The sequence below is a fragment of the Daucus carota genome, chromosome 3, assembly GCF_001625215.2.
Source record: "Daucus carota subsp. sativus chromosome 3, DH1 v3.0, whole genome shotgun sequence".
Classification (NCBI taxonomy): domain Eukaryota; kingdom Viridiplantae; phylum Streptophyta; class Magnoliopsida; order Apiales; family Apiaceae; genus Daucus; species Daucus carota.
In genome coordinates, this window is record NC_030383.2 from 52,763,722 (window position 1) to 52,785,743 (window position 22,022).

The 22,022-nt window shown below is 34.3% G+C and overlaps 3 protein-coding genes across 3 annotated transcripts; 2 read left to right on the forward strand and 1 right to left on the reverse strand.

Annotated features, from left to right (window-relative positions):
* Nucleotides 1-3,739: 3,739 nt before the first annotated feature.
* On the forward strand, nt 3,740-6,041 carry LOC135151313 (cytokinin hydroxylase-like). Its single transcript, XM_064089360.1, has 3 exons — nt 3,740-4,080; nt 4,414-4,801; nt 5,474-6,041. The coding sequence occupies exons 1-3, from the start codon at nt 3,854-3,856 to the stop codon at nt 5,897-5,899; spliced, it is 1,041 nt and encodes a 346-aa protein (XP_063945430.1). The 5' UTR covers nt 3,740-3,853; the 3' UTR covers nt 5,900-6,041.
* A 5,850-nt stretch (nt 6,042-11,891) lies between these two features.
* On the forward strand, nt 11,892-12,974 carry LOC135151574 (uncharacterized). The gene has a single exon (XM_064090118.1). It carries the CDS (start codon nt 11,892-11,894, stop codon nt 12,972-12,974), a length of 1,083 nt encoding a protein of 360 aa, XP_063946188.1.
* A 1,250-nt stretch (nt 12,975-14,224) lies between these two features.
* On the reverse strand, nt 14,225-15,909 carry LOC135151314 (1-aminocyclopropane-1-carboxylate oxidase homolog 12-like). Its single transcript, XM_064089361.1, has 2 exons — nt 14,968-15,909; nt 14,225-14,759 (listed from the first exon to the last, which is right to left on the reverse strand). The coding sequence occupies exons 1-2, from the start codon at nt 15,814-15,816 to the stop codon at nt 14,472-14,474; spliced, it is 1,137 nt and encodes a 378-aa protein (XP_063945431.1). The 5' UTR covers nt 15,817-15,909; the 3' UTR covers nt 14,225-14,471.
* Nucleotides 15,910-22,022: the final 6,113 nt, after the last annotated feature.

Here is a 22,022-nt window from a genome sequence, read left to right on the forward strand (position 1 = left end):
AAAGCAACTTAAATTTTATGTTGCAATAGCCCATTTTCGGGCTATGGCAACATATTTGGGGGTTATTGCATCATTTTTTTGATGTTGTTGAAGGCCATATATGGCGTAGTGATTTTTACAACTTGCAAGCAAAGGTAGTTATAAACTGCGATCTCATATATTTAGATTGATATTTTTGCGGACAACCAATCAAAAAAAAAGGAAGGAATCACTAATAAACCCGTCAATAGATTGGAGTTCATAAGTACCGAGATGGTTAATGTTCGTACAACTAGAAGATAATGTCTATCCCAATTAAAATTAGGGGTGGTTTTAGAATTGCATCTCAATATCATTTAGATTTTTATGCACCTATGTTAAACACGACTAAAATTAAGATTTGTCATGCTTTGAATCGTTAATTACATCCAGATTTTTATTTTCATTTTTTCACTCATGAATTATAGTCCAATTTTGCAATTTTATATATTGATATTTGTATTTTATCGATATGTTTATAATATAAAATTTATTTTATTCTATAAATATTAATTTTGAATCATTAATATAATTTTTATAAGCTGCCGCAAATTTATTTTATTTTATAAATATTAATATTAAATCATTAATATAATTTTTTATAACCAGCTATTCCTAGATAAGGATCTTGCGTCAAAGGGCTTGCCGAGGGACCTATAGATGATTTGAAGTGATGTGATTTCTGCCCGACCATTTGGTAAAGTTGGTGCTTTTTATTCTGCCGTGACATCCGCAAATTGAAAAGGAAATACACTTCAATCGGCAAATTTTTGTGACACTCCATGTGTTCACGTTTCCATGCACAGCGGACTCTAATTATATTAAGGGGAATTATCTTGTATATTGTTTTTTCAATCTTATTTTCAAAAATACTACCTTATCCAATTTTATTTTCAAATCTCTAAAATATTTTCAAAAATACTAACTTTTTGAAAATATTGTCCAAAAATACGGTGGTTGCATATGCAACCATATATGCAACTACAAATCCTGATTTCGAGTTCCAGTTTTCAAATGTCATTTTCGACCTCATATTTGGAGAATCTATATATATATATATATAAATAACGACTCCAAATATGAGGTCGAAAATGACATTTGAAAACTGGAACTCGAAATCAGAAATTCAGTTGCATATGGTTGTATTCAGTTGCATATGGTTGCATTCAGTTGATTCCATTGCAATCTAATGGCCCTGCCAGGGGCACACCATACATCCGTTGCAACTTACAGTTTTCAGTTGCATTTAGTTGCATATGAGGTTGCATTTAGTTGCCTATGAGGTTGCATTCAGTTGATTCTATTGCAATCTAATGGCCCCGCCAGGGGCACCCATACTTCAGTAGGAACTTACAGTTTTCAGTTGCATTTAGTTGCATATGAGGTTGCATTTAGTTGCATATGAGGTTGCATTTAGTTGCATATGAGGTTGCATTCAGTTGATTTTATTGCAATCTAATGGCCCCGCCAGGGGCACCCATACATCATTTGGAACTTACAGTTTTCAGTTGCATTTAGTTGCATATGAGGTTGCATGCAACCTCATATGCAACCGAAACTGTAAGTTGCAACTGATGTATGGGTGCCCCTGCGGGGCCATTAGATTACAATAGAATCAACTGAATACAACCTCATATGCAACCATATATATGCAACTGAATCCCTGATTTCAAGTTTCAGATTTCGAATGTGTGTGTATATATATATATATATATATATATATATATATATATATATATATATATATATATATATATATATATATATATATATATATATATATATATATATATATATATATATATATCGATTCCAACGATGAGGTCGAAAATGACATTTGAAATCTGGAACTTGAAATCAGGATTTGTAGTTGCATATATGGTTGCATATGCAACCATAGTATTTTTGAAAATATTTTAGAGAAGGTAGTATTTTTGAAAATAAGATTGGATAAGGTAGTATTTTTAGAAATAAGATTGAAATCGTGGTTATGAATAAAAAAAGCCCAATATAGGGGAATTATCTTGTATACTGTTTTTTCAATCTTATTTTCAAAAATACTACCTTATCCAATCTTATTTTCAAATCTCTAAAATATTTTCAAAAATACTACCTTTTTGAAAATATTTTCCAAAAATACGGTGGTTGCATATGCAACCATATATGCAACTACAAATCCTGATTTCAAGTTTCAGTTTTCAAATGTCATTTTCGACCTCATATTTGGAATCCATATATATATATATATATATATATATATATATATATATATATATATATATATCGACTCAAAAGATGAGGTCGAAAATGACATTTGAAAACTAGAACTCGAAATCAGGAATTCAGTTGCATATATAGTTGCATATGGTTGTATTCAGTTGCATATGGTTGCATTCAGTTGATTCTATTGCAATCTAATGGCCCCGCCAGGGGCACACCATGCATCCGTTGCAACTTACAGTTTTCAGTTGCATTTAGTTGCATATGAGGTTGCATTTACTTGCATATGAGGTTGCATTCAGTTGATTTTATTGCAATCTAATGGCCCCGCCAGGGGCACCCATACTTCAGTTGGAACTTACAGTTTTCAGTTGCATTTAGTTGCATATGAGGTTGCATATGAGGTTGCATGCAACCTCATATGCAACAGAATGTAAGTTGCAACTGATGTATGTGTGCCCCTGCGGGGCCATTAGATTACAATAGAATCAACTGAATACAACCATATATGCAACTGAATTCCTGATTTCAAGTTCCAGTTTTCAAATGTCATTTTCGACCTCATCGTTGGAATCGATATATATATATATATATATATATATATATATATATATATATATATATATATATATATATATATATATATATGGATTCCAAATATATAATCTCTAATTAATTCCTGTGCCGTTCATCCTCTCAATCAGATGTTTTTACCAATTTCCTAGAGAGATTTTATTCTCTGCATTAAATTTTGATTTCTTTCCTTTATTTAGCCTGATTATCGAGCGTGTACAAACTTTTTCACAACCAAATCATAAAATTCGTTCAGAATGTCTAAAACAGAATCACGTAGATGATATTCGAAACATGGAGAAAAGAAACAAGACACCTGGCTATTATTTATTCTAATCATACCGTTTTAAAAATGAATAAAATTGTCCGATTACTCCTGATTTATTTCTTAAATCCAATTAATCATATTTTTGCAAAACTAATATAATAATTTTTTTAATGAATTAAATATTATTATATTATTTTAATATCCTGGTAACTGTCCCAATAATTATCTTTATTAATTCCTGATTATACAATTAATTGCTATATTGTGATTTCACGGATTAATTATAGTTTCCGTTTTTCATAATACTGATTTTAATTAATTTTAATATTATAATTTTCTCTTTATCGGGAGATCTTGTGAAAAGGACAATATAAGTTGCAGTAACCTTCTTGGCCGTCAAAAATTTTATAATAGTATACGTTACCCAGGCCACTAATACATGTATGTTACAGACCTGTAAAATGGCTAATGATGATACTCCCTCTGATTCTTTATACTTTGCTCATTTCAAATGTCGGCACTGTTCATGACACGAGACAAATTACTTGTTTACATCTAATTTATAAGACTAAATATAGTCATGAGTGATCTCGTTGGATTCATATTTACGAGTACTTTAATACAGTGAAACTTTTATATTTAATACTAATACAAAATTAAAGATATTAATGATCAAAAGTGTGTGTTGGCAAACGTGACAAAGGCAAACGGGAAAAGTATTTAGGGACGGAGGGAGTAATATTTATTACATTTTCGTAGAGTTATGCGGGTTACATGGTGGAAAGCACCAAGCAAATGCTGCAATCATTAGAAAATGAAATAAAGTTGGGACAAGCTGAGTTTGAAATTGGTGAGTACATGACTCGGCTCACGGCCGACATCATATCTCGAACAGAATTCGATAGTAGCTACGAAAAGGGAAAGCAAATATTTCATCTGCTCACCGTTTTACAGAATCTGTGTGCACAAGCCAGCCGGCACTTGTGCTTTCCTGGTGGCAGGTCAGTGCCTCGCTGCTTTTTTCTCACTCCCTTTTCCCTTGCTATTATTTTTCGGTTTTATATATTTTTATTCATTTTTCGCGTGGTATTATATATAATTTTTTAAAATCATCGTCTAAAATCTTAAGGTTTCAGGACAACTAGTCGCATAACATGATATAAGAGGTCACTGTTGGCAGACAACTCGAGTGACTCGTGTTTCTACACCCTAATATTCTTATGATTTATTATGGACATGAATGATTATTTTTTGTCTCAAAGATTTGCGTTCGTGATCCACTCTATGCATTATAAGACTTTCTGAGAGCTGAACAGCGTGCATGTTTGTTACAGGTTTCTACCTAGTAAATACAATAGGGAGATAAAGTCATTGAAAATGGAGGTGGAGAAATTACTGATGGAGATTATCCAGAGCAGGAAAGACTGCGTGGAGGTGGGGCGAAGCAGTTCATACGGGAATGATTTGTTAGGAATGTTGCTGGACGAGATGCAGAATAAAACAAGAGGAGGAACTGAGGAATTCAGCCTCAATTTGCAGTTGATCATGGATGAATGCAAGACTTTCTTTTTTGCAGGACATGATACGACGGCTCTTCTTCTTACATGGACTGTTATGCTCCTTGCTAGCAATCCTTCTTGGCAAGATAAAGTCAGGGCCGAGATTAAGGAAGTCTGCAACGGAAGCTCACTCTCCATTGAACATCTCCCCAAACTTACTCTGGTAATATTTTTAGTCCACGAGTCGTGTTGCATTACAAACCATTAAATCTACAATTTAACCACAAATTTACTAGTCATTGAAATTACAGTCGTACTACTTAGATTTGGAAGAACGAACCTTTTCATGCAGCATACAGTAAATAAGAGCTTTAAATCAAAAAGATAACAAACACTCTCAAAGAATACATTAGACGTTTCTTTTAATCCTCAATGTTTAATGTCCTTTTAACCCTCACGAGTACACACCCCCATACATTGAGGGTTAAAAGGGCATTTAGCCGACAGATTTATGATCATGCACCTCGAAAGAGGAGAGCTAGTCTGATCCACAGTTCTTTATTCTCCAACTTTAGTTAATGTTTATCACACTGTAATACCGATAGATTTTTTGTATTATAGTGTTAAACAACGAAGTTCACTGAAAACTAGTGGAACTTTAATAATTAGATGTGCAAGTTCTTTACACTTAAGAGTGGCCATGCATGGTTGGCCCCTGGCCTTTCGTGCACAGTATAATTTCGACAATCACAGGTCCTAATTTGTCTCTTAATGAAACAGAGTTATAGAATACCACGAGAATCATGTCATTGTATTCTTATCAACAAAAGTTTCTGCTTTGGTCTTGGCTGGACTCGATAATATATTTAACTTCCACTTGAAATTGTTTATGCAGTTAAACATGGTGATCAATGAATCGCTTCGCCTTTACCCTCCAGCTTCTGTGCTTCCGAGGATGGCCTTCGAGGATTATAAGCTCGGAGACCTCCACATTCCAAAAGGATTGTCCATATGGATTCCGGTATTAGCCATACATCACAGTGAGGAGATATGGGGAAAAGATGTGAATGAGTTCAATCCAGAGAGGTTTGCTTCAAAGACTTTTGCTCCTGGCAGACAATACTTCATGCCATTTGCTGCGGGTCCAAGAAACTGCGTTGGTCAATCCTTTGCTTTGATGGAAGCTAAGATCATTTTGGGCATGTTAATATCCAAGTTTAGTTTCAACATTTCTCAGAATTACAGGCATGCACCAGTTATTGTGCTCACCTTGAAACCCAAGTATGGGGTTCAGATATGTTTGAAGCCCTTGGATTCGTGAAGAGTTGGAACAATTTTTTGGTCTTGTTTTTTGTTTAAGAGTGGCTAAAACTGAGAGATAATAAAGTTCAAATATCCAAGTTTTGTTTTTACAATAATGGAAACCTTTACCTTTTGAATATTTGACTCAAGCGTACACATAATACATGGGTGTTCCCTTGTTGATTTTGCAATATTTCTCCAGAAAAATATATATTGGTTGAGTATTTTTATTTTCAATTCTTTGTCTAAGAATTGTTGTGAAATAAATTAGATTGTGGGTACATGCGTATTACCCAAAATTTGAAAATTATTAAAAGTATTTTTCTAAACAAAATTCAAAAAAGATAAAAAGACAAATATGTAATTGGGACAATTTTCTTCTGTGATAATGGACGGCGGTGGGAGTCTGTTTTTGAGTTCTCAAACTTAATAATTGACTAACACTAAAGATGCACTATGATTTGATTCATTTCAGTGTCGAACTCAGCTTTCTTGGATTATTAATTTGATAAACAAGCACCAACTTGTTATTTTCACCAAAGGTCAGTCGCTATAAAGGCCTAGGATGATTAACAAACACGCAGATGTACTGAAAACTACGTACATATGTCAACGCCTAAAATTGAAATTCGATCCTCTAAATATTGTTGTTCATATTCAGCAGTACAATGATTGTTTTGACGGAGTGGGGGATTTTTTTTCCGGAGTGGGTGATAGTAAAATAATCGTGTTTAACATTTGACATTCGTAGTGCGCCAACATGATGTTACGTTTAGCTGTTTGAGTAACTTAAAAAAAGAGTTTTTTAATTAAAGTAAAGGATAGTACTAGAAGTAAGAAAATAAATTAAGATTTATAAGTGATTAAATTATTTGCTAAAGAAATTATAATCCTGAAATAAAAGTTAGTATTCTCATCTTTTTATAAGTATTGTTTTTGAATATTTACAGAAACGGATCAAGAAAAATAGTAGTTGGCTTCTTGACAAAAAAAACTAGAAGCTTTGTTTGCCGAACATGTACATAGATACTAGCTTATGAAACTTGACTTGACGTGATAATGCCCTTCCTAGTTCGGGGCCATCTTGCCTTTGGGATAGACCCCCGAGGCTTCAGTTTTCTTTAGTACCAAATCCTCGAGGCTTCTTATTCCTATTATAGGAATATGAAGCTCGTTTTTGATTTTCAACGATCTTAATTGACATTAGCCTCATCTCGGACCTCATCGATCATGTCGAGTGCAATTCTCATTCCTTTTTCGTTGGCTTCAGGCTCAAATAGTTGGACCTTGAGGGAGCATGAGTCATCTCAAGTGGCACCACCACGGCAGCTCTATAAGCTAACTTGAACTGGTTTGTTTCGGTTGATACCTTGCAGGTTGTTCGATACGCCCAAAGTAGGGGGGATTTCATCCGCTCATGTCCCCCGTGCTTTTTCAACTCTCTTCTTAAGTCCATCAATGATTATACTATTGGGTATTTCAGCTTGCCCATTGGCTTGAGGATGTGCCACGGAGGTGAACCATAGCTCAATGTCGAAGTCGTCAAAATATCCCTTAAGGCCTCATCCATCCTTAAGCACTTTAGGTATAGAATAACAAAGGATTTCTTGTAGAGAGAATCCCTTTTATAAGAGCATACTTCAAGGCTCCTACCTTTAGCTTTCGTGCTTCCTCGGCATTAGGTGGTAGATGTCCAATTTCAAGATACATTTTAATTTCATCGATCCAAGTGGTTCTCGTGTCAATCAAGGCTACCATGTTTCCATCGATACTCGAGGTCTTAAAGACTTGATAATAAATACTTCCTGAACATAACTCATTCTCCGAGAATGCAAATAGAGATAAGGCATCGGCCTTTACATTCTCTTTTCTAGGTATATGCTGCATCAGACATTCTTGAAACTATGTCATTTAAACTTTCACAATCCCACAGTTTTTCAGCATTGTTTCCTCTTATGCCTCAAAATCACCATTAACCTGGGACACAACAAATCTGGAGTCTCCACAAACTTTCAGGTTCTTGGCTCTCTGAGTTTTGACCAATCTCAATCTAGCTATCAAAGCCTCATACTATGATTCGTTGTTGGTGTTTGGAAAGTCTAACTTGATCGCATACTCGACCATGAACCCATCAGGGTTTTGGAGCACAAATCATGCACCATGATTTTTTGTTTTTGAAGGTCCATTAAAAATTATTAGTCAATATTCCATAGGGTATGTTCTCCACTTCTTTGGGTTCCTCTATCTTACTCTCCTGCCCCCACCTTCTTGGTTGTCAATGGTACATTGAACGAGGAAGTCAGCGTGAGCTTCAGCTTTGATTGCCACTCGTAGCTTGTATCGAATGTCAAATTGCCAGAGATCTACTGCCCATTTAATCAATCTTCCACTAGCCTTAGGGCTATGCATTATGTTTCGAAGAAGGGGCTGGTTTGTAAAGACTTCAATTTTGTGAGACTGGAATTAAGGGCTCAGATTTCTTGAAGTTGTGATCATAGTTAAGGCAAACTTCTCAATCATAGAATAGTTGAGCTCTGCTCCATGCAAAACCTTACTATCATAATATACAGGTTTTTGGACTTTTTTATCCGCATGAACCAAGACGACACTCACTGCTTTATCCGAGACAGCCAGATAGACATATAATATTAATTTCTCCATCTAAGGGTTTAACCAGAAGTGATGGATCTACCATATACTTCTTTAATTGCTCAAAGGCCTCTTAGCTCTCATTTGTCCTTTCAAAATTCTTAACTTTCTTCAGAGCCTTGAAGAAGCGCAAGCACTTGTTCCCTGACTTAAAGATGAAGCTACCTAGTGCTGTGATTCTCCTTGTTAATTTTTGAACATCCTTTACAGACTTGACGGTTCCATATCAAGGATGTCCTTTATCTTGTCGGGGTTGGCCTCGATTCCACATTTGGAGACCTTGCAACCTAAAACTATCCCGGATCCAACTCTAAATGCGCACTTGGCTGGGCTTAACATCATCTTATGTGTCATCAGGACTTCAAAAGCCTTTCTCCGGTGCTCAAGGTGATCAATTTTGTTAAAGCTCTTCACAAGCATATCATCAACATAGACCTCCATGGTCTCTCCAATAAGATGCTTGAACATCTTATTTGCTGGACATTCATACATGACTCATACATTCTTTAAACCAAACGCCATAACCGAATAACAAAATACACCAAAATCTGTGGTGAATGATACCTTAGGAATGTCATCCTTGTGCATTTGGATCTAGTTGTATCTACTGAAGCCATTCATAAAGCTTAAGATCACGTACCCAGCAGTGGCTTCAATCAAAGTATCCATCCTCGGGAGAGGAAAACAATCGTTTAATTGGACAAGCATCATTCAGGTCAGTGAAGTCCACACAAACCCTACACTTTCCATTGGCTTTTTTGACCATGAATGGGTTGGCTAGCCATTCGGAAAACTGAATTTCCTCAGTGAAGCCCGCCTCGAATAGCTTATTGACTTCCTGTCTAATGGCTTCTTGCCTCTCGAGGGTGAAATTTCTCTTCTTTTATTTCACAGGTTTCCTTTTTGGATTCACATTCAACGTGTTCGTGAAAAAGAGGGAATCATCACTAAGCTGACAAATAACTACAGCGTCAGATTTCTGTCACTATTGTCCAGGACAAGCATTTGCGACCAGAAAGTTGTTGCGCGACATAACGACTAGTTTTAGCTACCAACCATCCTATGTCGCTAATTTCCCGACCATTTTTAGCGACCGGAGGCTGTTTCTATTTTTCAACAGTTTTTAGTGATCGTTTTATTCCTTTGCAACAGATTTTAATTGGTAATACTTGGTTTCAGATTTTTTTTCATTTTATAGAATTACCAAATATATAGACCTGTATTTCCCAACAAATTACAAATATCTGCTTTTTACACAAAATATAAAAGATATATATAAAATCTACGTAATACTATAAAAAGTTATATCCACTGGAAATTCATATGATCAGATATCACAAATTCAAAAGTGGAACATAAAAACATAAATATGATGACACTACACTAAGATCCGCCATATAAAATCCCAATAACGGTGTAAGAAGTTATATCCACTAGACACTCGTATGATCGAGTATCACCAAATCCAAAACATAAAAACATAATTACGATGTTACTACCCTAAGATTCGCCGAACTCATCATCATGCTCATCATGTTGTCCCCTGAAATTAAAAAATAATAATAAATCAAATATAAATATAACAAGTTTAACAAACTAACTTCACATTCCAAGAACATAATTAAAAGTAGTTTTACTAGACATTAAAAATACATCATCCCTATGTTGTTGTTGCTGCTCTTGTGTTGTTGTTGTTGCTGCTGCTCCTACTTCACGAGCTAACTCCTTAGGATCGATTGCCTCTAGATGCCCTCCTAGTGTCAGAAGAAGCTCTCGATCCCTGCATATATATAGCTCTCACACAGTCATCTAGAGTATGACCAGATAGATGAGTCAAAAACTGTTACGACTGTGTGCTCCCCGAACCACAAATGGAAGGGCGTCTTCATTGTCCTTGACCCTTTACATAGTTAATCCTGACAATAGATGCCCTCTCCCACAACTCCTGGTAAATATGTGGACGTGGAGTGCCCACTGGACATCGGTCATCCATTAAGAGACGATAATTATCCAGTCATCACATTAGCAAGTAAATAGTAAAAAATGAATTGGGTGAAAAAGAAATATGAATGAGAACTTTATAATAACTGCCTAATTATCAACAAAGATATTTTAAGATGACATGTCAAAAATTCTAGTATGAAAGCCTAATATTAACAATTAAATTCCATACTTTCGTCAAAAAAAATAATAAATTCTATACTTATTATTAAGGTTCCATAATTACATTGCTAGATATTATTAACACGTTCTGTAATTTCATTTCACAGAGTCAGATTCAATTTCGCCACAATTATAATTGGAAATAGTTTTACTATTATCGTTGTTTTGATGGCTTCATGCATGCCATCACAAGTGGCAACATACACATCCAACTAGTGAATAGACTAACCTTGAGACGCAGACTCCAAAACAAAACAGATGCCCATATTTAGAGACGGAGCTAGGGGGGTCCCTGGCCCCTCTTGGGTTTTCAAGAAAAAATAATTTTTTTTATAGCGTGCGTATGTGAGTAAAAACAGGGGGTTTTGCTCTTTCTTCACAAACACACAAAAGCTCTCTCAAAATAAACACTCCCGACTCTCGAGTATACAGAGGCGACCAACTAACCAAGGACCTCGGCCTCTCCACACTTCAAGTCTTTACATATCAAGATCGATCCCTAGATTTCAGCTTTAAGATTCAATAGAGGTAAATCCCTAACTTCTTAACCCTAATTTACACACACATCGACACAAATAGGTAATTATGTAAAATTTAGGGAAAAAGAAAGAAGGGACTATAGTATTTGTAAATTGTTATTCTGTGAATTTTTATGAGCATCATTCTAAATTAAACTACTTAATCAATTGAAAGGAGGACACTAATTTGTATAATTTCTTGTTACTACAGTTGGGGCAAAAAATTTATGTGAGTTGTTGGAGTTTTGGTTCGTTGATTTGCTAATGGATAGATATTTTTCTCGATCTTCGGTTGAATCAAGTGAAAAGAGAGCTAGAATTGATAGTAATGAGAAATCTGATGATGTTGTTAGTGATCGAAGCCAATGTGGTGATAGAATGAGGTGTTTTCAGGCTGAATGGTTCAACAAATAGGAATGGTTAGAATATAGTATTTCCAAACAGGCAGCCTTTTGTTTTTGGTGTTATCTTTTCGTAAAAAGAGAACTGGAGATCAGGGATTTACAAAAAATGGTTTTCAAAAAAATGGAAGAAGGCACAGAAAATTTCAGAGATCATGTAGGAAATGAAGGAAGTATACACAACAATGCTAAAACATTATATCTTGGTTTCAAATATCAGCGGCAAAGTGTGACGAGAAAGTTGAGAATGGAAAATGAGGTATAAGGGGCTGCCTACCGTATGCGCTTAACAACAAGTTTGGATGTTGCCAGATTGCTTCTTGGATTAGGATTGGCTTTGCATGGAAACGACGAACCTGCAATATTGTCAATACGGAGGGGTAATTTTCTTGAAATACTCACCTTGTATAGCTTGCGTAATGTTGATGTTAGAAATGTTATAAAGAAAAATGCACCTGCTAATCTTCAACTTACATCTCTTGATATTCAAAAACAAATTATTAGTGCTTGTGCATCTGAGACAACGAAAGATATCATTTCTGATATTGGAGACAAGTACTTTGCTTTATTACTTGACGAGGCACGTGATAACTCGATTAAAGAGCAAATGGCTGTTGTTATAAGATACGCAAATAATCGTGGAGAAGTTTTAGACCGATTTGTTGGAGTTGTTCATGTCAAAGATACTACTGCAGTTTCTTTAAAAAGTTCCATTGATGATTTCTTTTCTAAACATGGATTGTCAATGTCAAAAGTTAGGGGTCAAGGGTACGACGGAGATTCAAACATGAGGGGAGAGCTTAATGGACTAAAGACTTTGATTTTGAATGAGGATCCATATGCTAGGTATGTGCATTGCTTTGCCCATCAACTCCAATTAGTTGTTGTAGCTGCAGTAGAAGGAAATCAATTTGTGAGTGACTTTATTGATTACATGTCTTTTGTTACTAATGTAGTTAGTGCTTCTTGTAAAAGAAAAGATGAACTTCGACAAAAACAACATGAAGTTATGGTTAAGCAGCTAGAGACCGGACATGTTACTACTAGTAGAGGGTTGAATCAGGAGACTAGTTTAACTCGGCCAGGTGATACTCGCTGGGGATCACACTATAAAACCATAATTCGTCTTCTCTCTATGTGGTCTTCAGTTACTAAAGTTCTTACATATATATATAAAGATGGGAGTGAGAGGAAGAGTAGAGGAAAGGTAGTTGGCCTGCTTGATACAATGGAAAAATATGAGTTCGTTTTTATTGCACATTTGATGAAAGTGAGTATTGGGCATAACAAATGGTTTATCACGGTTCTTGCAACAAAAAGATCAGAATATTATTGGAGCTATGAATTTGGTTGCATTTGTTAAAAGACAATTACAAGATTTAAGAGATAACGGGTGGGATGAACTCCTTGAAGAAGTTTGTGTCACAATCTGGACCCTCTTGAAAAAGTCTTCTGGCTCCATCACTACCCATATTAATTACATGATAAACTTCTGATATCATCAGAACGAGGCTCAGGAACAACAGTTTCTACCAAAAAAATGTTGTAGGAGATCAATTATGACAACATTTTTTGTACCAATAACGTTGTGTCAGCATATCAACTTTTTTTTAAATCTGACGGCTGATGTCAAATATCCTTTCAATCTACGCCTATCATTGCACCAACTCAGTAATCCAAATGAAAGCTTTTTCACCAATCAAGTAGTACCACCTCATCATGTGGTGCTCGCTGCCAACTCAGCAATCATGTGTTTTCAGACAATTATTTTATCCGGTTGTTTGATATTTTATAAGACAATAGTTTCAAAAACCATTGTCTATGAACTTTGCTTTCTACAATGATATTTGTAATCCATTGTTTGATAGAGTCTAAGTTATCAGTTTTAATAAACCATTGTCTAAATTAGACAACGGACTTGTCTAAAATTGTTGTCTTAAGATAGAATGAATTTTCGTACATACAACAGGAATGCACCATTGTGTAAAAGGGTTACAAACAACAGTTCGTAAAATAACAGTTGTCTTAAGATAGAATGGATTTTTGTACATACAACATTCCTGCACCGTTGTGTAAATTAGTTATAAACAACATTTCATGAAAACACAGTTGTCTAAATAAGTCAAATTGAACAGTTTAGACAATAGTGTGCAAAATCCTCTATAAACGTTGTTGGATGGAAAGCAAGACACCGGTTTTTTCATAGCAAAGAAAAGCCGGCCCGTGGTTTATTTTTTTGGGACAACGGATATATTTTCAACCGTTGTCTCATGACTGTTGTGTGAATGCGAATTTGGTGTAGTGTGGGACACTTGTTTGCTGCTGCCAATAGAATGTTTTATTTTTGAGTCCCGGATTGTATTAGTTGTTTGTACTTTGTAATATGTTTTTGGGAGATTACATATGAAGACATGTTTTGACGGCTTTCTTAATAAATTACATAATCTGTAGATGAATATTTCTATGTGACGTGTGAAGACTTGCATGACTTAGATGAGAAGATAATATGCATAGAATAGTTTTAAGCTTATTTTTGTCCCTACTCGATCGGATCATATGAAAAACACAGCATTCCAAAGTCCAGTGGCAATTCCTTAATGATTTGGGGAAATATATATAAAAAAAGTCACTTTATATTTCTTATACTTTGCCTCCAAATCTATAGTAGAACTTGCACATCTGAACTGTTTTGGTTGGAAGCAAAGACAGAAAAATAGAATAAAAATTCATACCTGCATGACTGCAATGCATATATATATATAAATGGCGAGAGCCACAAATAATTACTACGTACCAGCTGTTTATTTACTTAATAAACTAGATATTTTTAGCAGCTGGTTAATTACAGAAAAGGTTGTGACTAGTTGTCTCTCTTGATTAAGGTAATTTTGTCTATCAAGGACTTGCTCTCCAGTCCCTTGGTATAAAAGCTGTCCAGATGTTCTTGTAGAGTGAAATCCCTGTACACCGGAGGGTTTTCCGGCGTCAGCAACTCCGGCAGAGGGCCGTAGTATTTACCACCCTCTGCTGATTCTTTCCAAGCGGAATTGGATAGATTCATAAACATCACAATTGAGATCCTTGATTCCCTGTTGGAGTTTGCCAATACCCTGTGCTCTACACTTTTGTACTCCCCGTTAGACACAATCTACAGCCAAACAAAATCCATCATCACACAACTTAAAATTGTCATCCCAAAAATTTAAAAAAATTAATAATTTAGGTATAAACGTTGTTTTATACTCCTATTCGTTATTTAGAAGAAAAAAAAATAAAGATTTATTTTAGAAAAAAATACAGTTTCATGTAAAACAAAATTCCAAAAAATTAGTTTAGCCAAACCGACACTAAGTTACCTGAAGCATGTCTCCTATGTTGATAATCAAGCCTCCATGCAAAGGCTTGACATCAACCCACTCCTCCCCATGCTTAACCTGCAACCCCTGGATCTGATTCTGCAACAACACTGTAATCATGGTTGGATCAGTATGAGACGTAATCCCCATGGTCAGATCAGGCTGGGGACAATATGGATAAATATGTCCGACAAAGACTCTTGTTCCACAAAAATCCAAGTCCTTAAACTTTCCACTCTCCAACCCTAATCCTAAACCCAACAACTCCAACACTGCCTCTCCAACCTCTTTGGCGTGCTTGTCCCATTGCACCACCTCTCTCCTGCAAACCTCCGGTATTTCCTCCTCCGGTGTGGCTTCGGGAGCCATCCACACCTGCAGCGAGTCGTGCCAGCTGGCAGCCTTGGATCGGTATAAATCATTATTACTAGCATACATGACTCCACGTCCCTCTTCTCTCCTGTAGAACTTGGCCTTAACTTCACTTGGCTGCTCGTGAAATGTTTTCACTGCTGTGATGGTTTCTTCCAGGACGGATACGGGGGATCCGTGGTTGATTACCTGGAAGAAGCCCCAGGTTTTCGCAGCTTGGTGGATTTGTTCAACGATTTTTGGTTTGTGATCATCGGAGTGTAGTTGAGAGAGATCGATGACTGGGATTGAAAGAGTGGACTTTGAAGATGATTTTGCCAGGTTTTCCGCAGGGTGGATGAAAAAGGAGGGAATAGTAGTGACACCGGAATCAGAGAGACCTTTAACACCGGCCTTGGTTTCATCGAAATCTCTTATGCTCTTCATGCGTTGCTCTTGAAGATCAGTGCTAGGGGTTGCGGTAGTAGTTGGAGCCATTGATGATTTTTGTTCACAATTTTTTTAACAAGTGTTCAAGTTGCACATACAACGTACAAATGAAATGCAGATATTATCAAATCCAACGGCATGGTATATATATAGATGGGGGGTGTTGGTGTTGTGTGTGTGGTGGGGGGGGGGGGGGGGTTTTGACACAGAGAACATGTACAATGGCATAACTGACCACCACTACGGTCGGTTATAACTGTCAGACACGACCAATTTGCATAACTGACCACAATCAACGGTCGATTTTATCCTAATAATCGACCGATATCCTTCGTAACCGACCATTTATGGTGGTCGATTTTGAATTTTTTCTTTGTAGTGAGAGAAGTAAATAACTTAGCAAGATATTTGGAAATGAGCAGAAGTTCTGAGACAAAAGTTAGCGTTCTCAGTTTTTCAAAAGTACTTCTATATATTTATATCAACGGATCAAGAAGAGCAGAATCTGGAAGCAACTTGTACTTCTCTTAGACAAACGGGTGCACTAAGCGCTATCTATGATTTATTGTTCTCAATCAAACTTTCATATTTATTTAATTATATCAAATATCTTGATAGTTATTAAAAGAAATTAAAAAAGATTAATATTTAATTTATTATAATAAGTAAATGCGAACATTTATTCCAAGAAAAACAAAATCGAAAACCAGATACTTGTCATAAGTACGAACATTAACTCTGTCGGGACGTATGAACTCAAATTCATCAAGGGGTGTATTAGTGACTTCTCTCTCTAATTTCTTTGGATTGATTATCTGCAAAAATATCAATTTAAATCCATAAGATAACGGTCTATAACTATCCTTATTTGCAACAATCTTTATTTTTTAATATTGTATAAACAGCCTTTAACTTAAAAAGTGCTTGAACTAAGCAAATAGATATTGTGGAAAGTGTTGCATGAATAATATATTTATTTGTATACAAATAAATCATATAAAAATTAATAACAAACATTATAAAAGAATAACCAATAAACATATATCATTAACAGTTAATTTATTGACCTTTTCAACCATCAATATCATATCAAGACTAAATTCGTCTCCCGTGTTTGGATATGTCGACTTCCTTACAAAATCTTACTCTTATCAGCTAATCACCGCTATCGTCATTCTTGCTAGATGTAACTCAGGAGCGTTGAGGTGGCGCCTCTCACAGAACTCCGTTTTTTAATTTTCTAGAATTTCTGAATTATAAATATCAAAAATAGAAGTTGCCCTTTTTAGTTTTGTTATATTGGAAAAAAGCTCAAAACTACCTTTTTTTAATTTCGAAATTATTGGAAGGAAGTTTCAATCACTAACGGATATATAGGAAGAAAATTTCAAAATTGCCTTTTCTCTGTTTCAAATTCTGATTTGATATTTATTAAGGTTGGTAGTTTTTATTTTTGATATATTGAAAAAGGTAGTTTTGAAACTTTCTTCTAATATATCTGAAACTAAAAATGATAATTTTTATTTTTGATATTTTAAAATTAAATCATAGTTTGAAACTTTCTTCAAATAATTTTGATACTAAAAATGATAGGTAGAATTTTTTTGATATTTTGAAAAAGATAGATCTGAAACCTGCTTCCAATATATCCGAAATTATAAAAGATAATTTTATATTTAAGTTAAAAGAACATCCTTATAGTCATAGAAAAGCAGGAGGAAATTGACGTATATACAGATGCAGGGTGGTTATATATACCTTGGCCAAAGGAGCAAGACAATTGGTAGTGCAGCTAGCATCGGAGACAATGTCGAGGTCATGATTGTATTTCTTTTCATTAACACCAACAACAAACATCGGTGCACTTTGCTGGGAGCAGAAATCGCAATCTGAAAGTGTTGTTGCATGAATAATATTTTTCTGTAGACAAGTAAATAATTTAATAAAATCTTAAGTAAATAAACAGTACTTTTGAGGCAAAAATTAGCATTCTCAATTTTTCAAAGGTACTTCTATTTATTTACATAAATAGGTCGAGAATATCAGAATCTGGAAGCAACTTGTGCTTTGCACTGTTTATCATATATTGTTCCCAATCAAACTAGGAGTGTAAATGAGCCGAGCCGAGCCGAACTCTAGAGTGCTCATGTATCGTTTGTTAAAAAATTAGCGAACTCGAACTCGAGTTTGGATCGAGTCCAAAATATTGTTTGAGGGTCGACTCATTAAGAAATAACTCTGTTCACGAATGGCTTGTGAACCGCTCACGAACATGTCTCACGAGCTTTTGCTCACGAACCGCTCATTAACTTACGCTAAGGAACATGTCTCACGAATTTTTGCTCAGCAACCGCTCATTAATTTTGTTCACGAGCTTGTTTAATAAACTTTGCTGACGAGCTAGTTTATGCTTATAAATTTATTTACGAGCTTGTTTGTTATTTAATTTAATTAAAAAAATAAATTAAAATTCTAACAATATTTTAATTTATGCTCTAAGGAATCATAAATTCATAATAAATCATCCATTAATAAAACTCCCACATCTACGAGCCAAGTTCACGAACTATGTTCACAGACCTAGTTCACGAACCATGTTCATGAGCTAGTTCACGAACTACGCTCACGAGCCAAGTTCACGAACTCATAATTCGAACTTGTTCGCGAACTATCAAGTCGAACTCTACTGTGCTCAAGTTCAGCTCGTTTATAAAACGAATCTTAAAATTGTGTTCAAGATCGACTCGTTTATGAATCGAACCAAGCTCGAACCGAACTTTATTCGAACCGAACACCGATCGGTTATCGAGCGTATCAACTCATTTACAACCCTAAATCAACCTTTCATATTTAATCATATTGAATATCTTGATAGTTATTAAAAAATATTAAAAAAGATTAATATTTATTATTATTTAATTTATTATAATAGGTAAATGCGAACATTTATTCCGGACAAATAAAATTGAAAACCAAATCAAAATGAATGGAAGGAAGGAAGGAGGAGTAATTTACATCCTGTACATAAAAATAAAATGGAACTACTAGACTAACTTCTAATTAATTTGAGCAAGTTGCCTACCTTAATACCTTCTAATTAACATTTAATTGATGTTCTAATCTTGTAATGAAGCTTAAAAATAAAATGAATATATGAGTAAAAATTATTAATATATTTTAATAAGTTCGTGTTTTTTTATTTCAGTTTTAACTTATAATCAGAAATAAAATTATTAGAATAAATTTGGTTTTAAAATTTGCCATTTTGGTTGGGATCAATTTTATACCGTCCATCTTCTATCAATTTTAGTTCAAATTCAATTTTTTGCTTATTCCTATATTCATCTTCGTATATGGACACAATTTAGACGTTATCTTATTCTTTGTCAATTTTGATTATGGATCAACTGGTTGTCAATCAATCATCAATATATTTATATGAAGTAGAAGTATGGGTCGTTAGTGTGTGTGCCTTTCTGAGAGCTCTGTTCTATTTTTATGAAATTTTTGGATAAAAAAATTATCAAAAATGAAAACTGTTTTTTTTAGTTTTGGAATTTTTTTAAAGCTTATTTGTCTTCTCCATCTAATATAATAATGAGTTACACTATGCTGAATGTTTATGCTAGATGTTTATGCTAGATGTTTTGAATGGTGATAGAGAAGATTGGCTGATAAGAGTAAGAGTTCGTCGGATGTGGGAGTCGGCAAATCTAAACACGGGAGAATAATACAGTCTTGACATGATATTGATGGATGAAAAGTTCAATAAATTAACTGTTAGGCATATATGTTTGTTCGTTATTCTTTTATAGTGTTTGTTTTGTTCATCGGACATGTTTGTTATTATTAATTTTTATATGATTTACTTTGTATACAGGAAAAGATTATTCATGCAATACTTCCATAATATCTGTTTGCTCGGTTCAAGCACCTTTTAAGTGAATGCTGTTTATACTCAAAAAATTTAAGATTTTTACAACTTGCAAGCAAAGGTAGTTATAAACTGCGATCTCATATATTTAGATTGATATTTTTGCGGACAACCAATCAAAAAAAAAGGAAGGAATCACTAATAAACCCGTCAATAGATTGGAGTTCATAAGTACCGAGATGGTTAATGTTCGTACAACTAGAAGATAATGTCTATCCCAATTAAAATTAGGGGTGGTTTTAGAATTGCATCTCAATATCATTTAGATTTTTATGCACCTATGTTAAACACGACTAAAATTAAGATTTGTCATGCTTTGAATCGTTAATTACATCCAGATTTTTATTTTCATTTTTTCACTCATGAATTATAGTCCAATTTTGCAATTTTATATATTGATATTTGTATTTTATCGATATGTTTATAATATAAAATTTATTTTATTCTATAAATATTAATTTTGAATCATTAATATAATTTTTATAAGCTGCCGCAAATTTATTTTATTTTATAAATATTAATATTAAATCATTAATATAATTTTTTATAACCAGCTATTCCTAGATAAGGATCTTGCGTCAAAGGGCTTGCCGAGGGACCTATAGATGATTTGAAGTGATGTGATTTCTGCCCGACCATTTGGTAAAGTTGGTGCTTTTTATTCTGCCGTGACATCCGCAAATTGAAAAGGAAATACACTTCAATCGGCAAATTTTTGTGACACTCCATGTGTTCACGTTTCCATGCACAGCGGACTCTAATTATATTAAGGGGAATTATCTTGTATATTGTTTTTTCAATCTTATTTTCAAAAATACTACCTTATCCAATTTTATTTTCAAATCTCTAAAATATTTTCAAAAATACTAACTTTTTGAAAATATTGTCCAAAAATACGGTGGTTGCATATGCAACCATATATGCAACTACAAATCCTGATTTCGAGTTCCAGTTTTCAAATGTCATTTTCGACCTCATATTTGGAGAATCTATATATATATATATATAAATAACGACTCCAAATATGAGGTCGAAAATGACATTTGAAAACTGGAACTCGAAATCAGAAATTCAGTTGCATATGGTTGTATTCAGTTGCATATGGTTGCATTCAGTTGATTCCATTGCAATCTAATGGCCCTGCCAGGGGCACACCATACATCCGTTGCAACTTACAGTTTTCAGTTGCATTTAGTTGCATATGAGGTTGCATTTAGTTGCCTATGAGGTTGCATTCAGTTGATTCTATTGCAATCTAATGGCCCCGCCAGGGGCACCCATACTTCAGTAGGAACTTACAGTTTTCAGTTGCATTTAGTTGCATATGAGGTTGCATTTAGTTGCATATGAGGTTGCATTTAGTTGCATATGAGGTTGCATTCAGTTGATTTTATTGCAATCTAATGGCCCCGCCAGGGGCACCCATACATCATTTGGAACTTACAGTTTTCAGTTGCATTTAGTTGCATATGAGGTTGCATGCAACCTCATATGCAACCGAAACTGTAAGTTGCAACTGATGTATGGGTGCCCCTGCGGGGCCATTAGATTACAATAGAATCAACTGAATACAACCTCATATGCAACCATATATATGCAACTGAATCCCTGATTTCAAGTTTCAGATTTCGAATGTGTGTGTATATATATATATATATATATATATATATATATATATATATATATATATATATATATATATATATATATATCGATTTCAACGATGAGGTCGAAAATGACATTTGAAATCTGGAACTTGAAATCAGGATTTGTAGTTGCATATATGGTTGCATATGCAACCATAGTATTTTTGAAAATATTTTAGAGAAGGTAGTATTTTTGAAAATAAGATTGGATAAGGTAGTATTTTTAGAAATAAGATTGAAATCGTGGTTATGAATAAAAAAAGCCCAATATAGGGGAATTATCTTGTATACTGTTTTTTCAATCTTATTTTCAAAAATACTACCTTATCCAATCTTATTTTCAAATCTCTAAAATATTTTCAAAAATACTACCTTTTTGAAAATATTTTCCAAAAATACGGTGGTTGCATATGCAACCATATATGCAACTACAAATCCTGATTTCAAGTTTCAGTTTTCAAATGTCATTTTCGACCTCATATTTGGAATCCATATATATATATATATATATATATATATATATATATATATATATATATATATATATATATATATATATATATATATATCGACTCAAAAGATGAGGTCGAAAATGACATTTGAAAACTAGAACTCGAAATCAGGAATTCAGTTGCATATATAGTTGCATATGGTTGTATTCAGTTGCATATGGT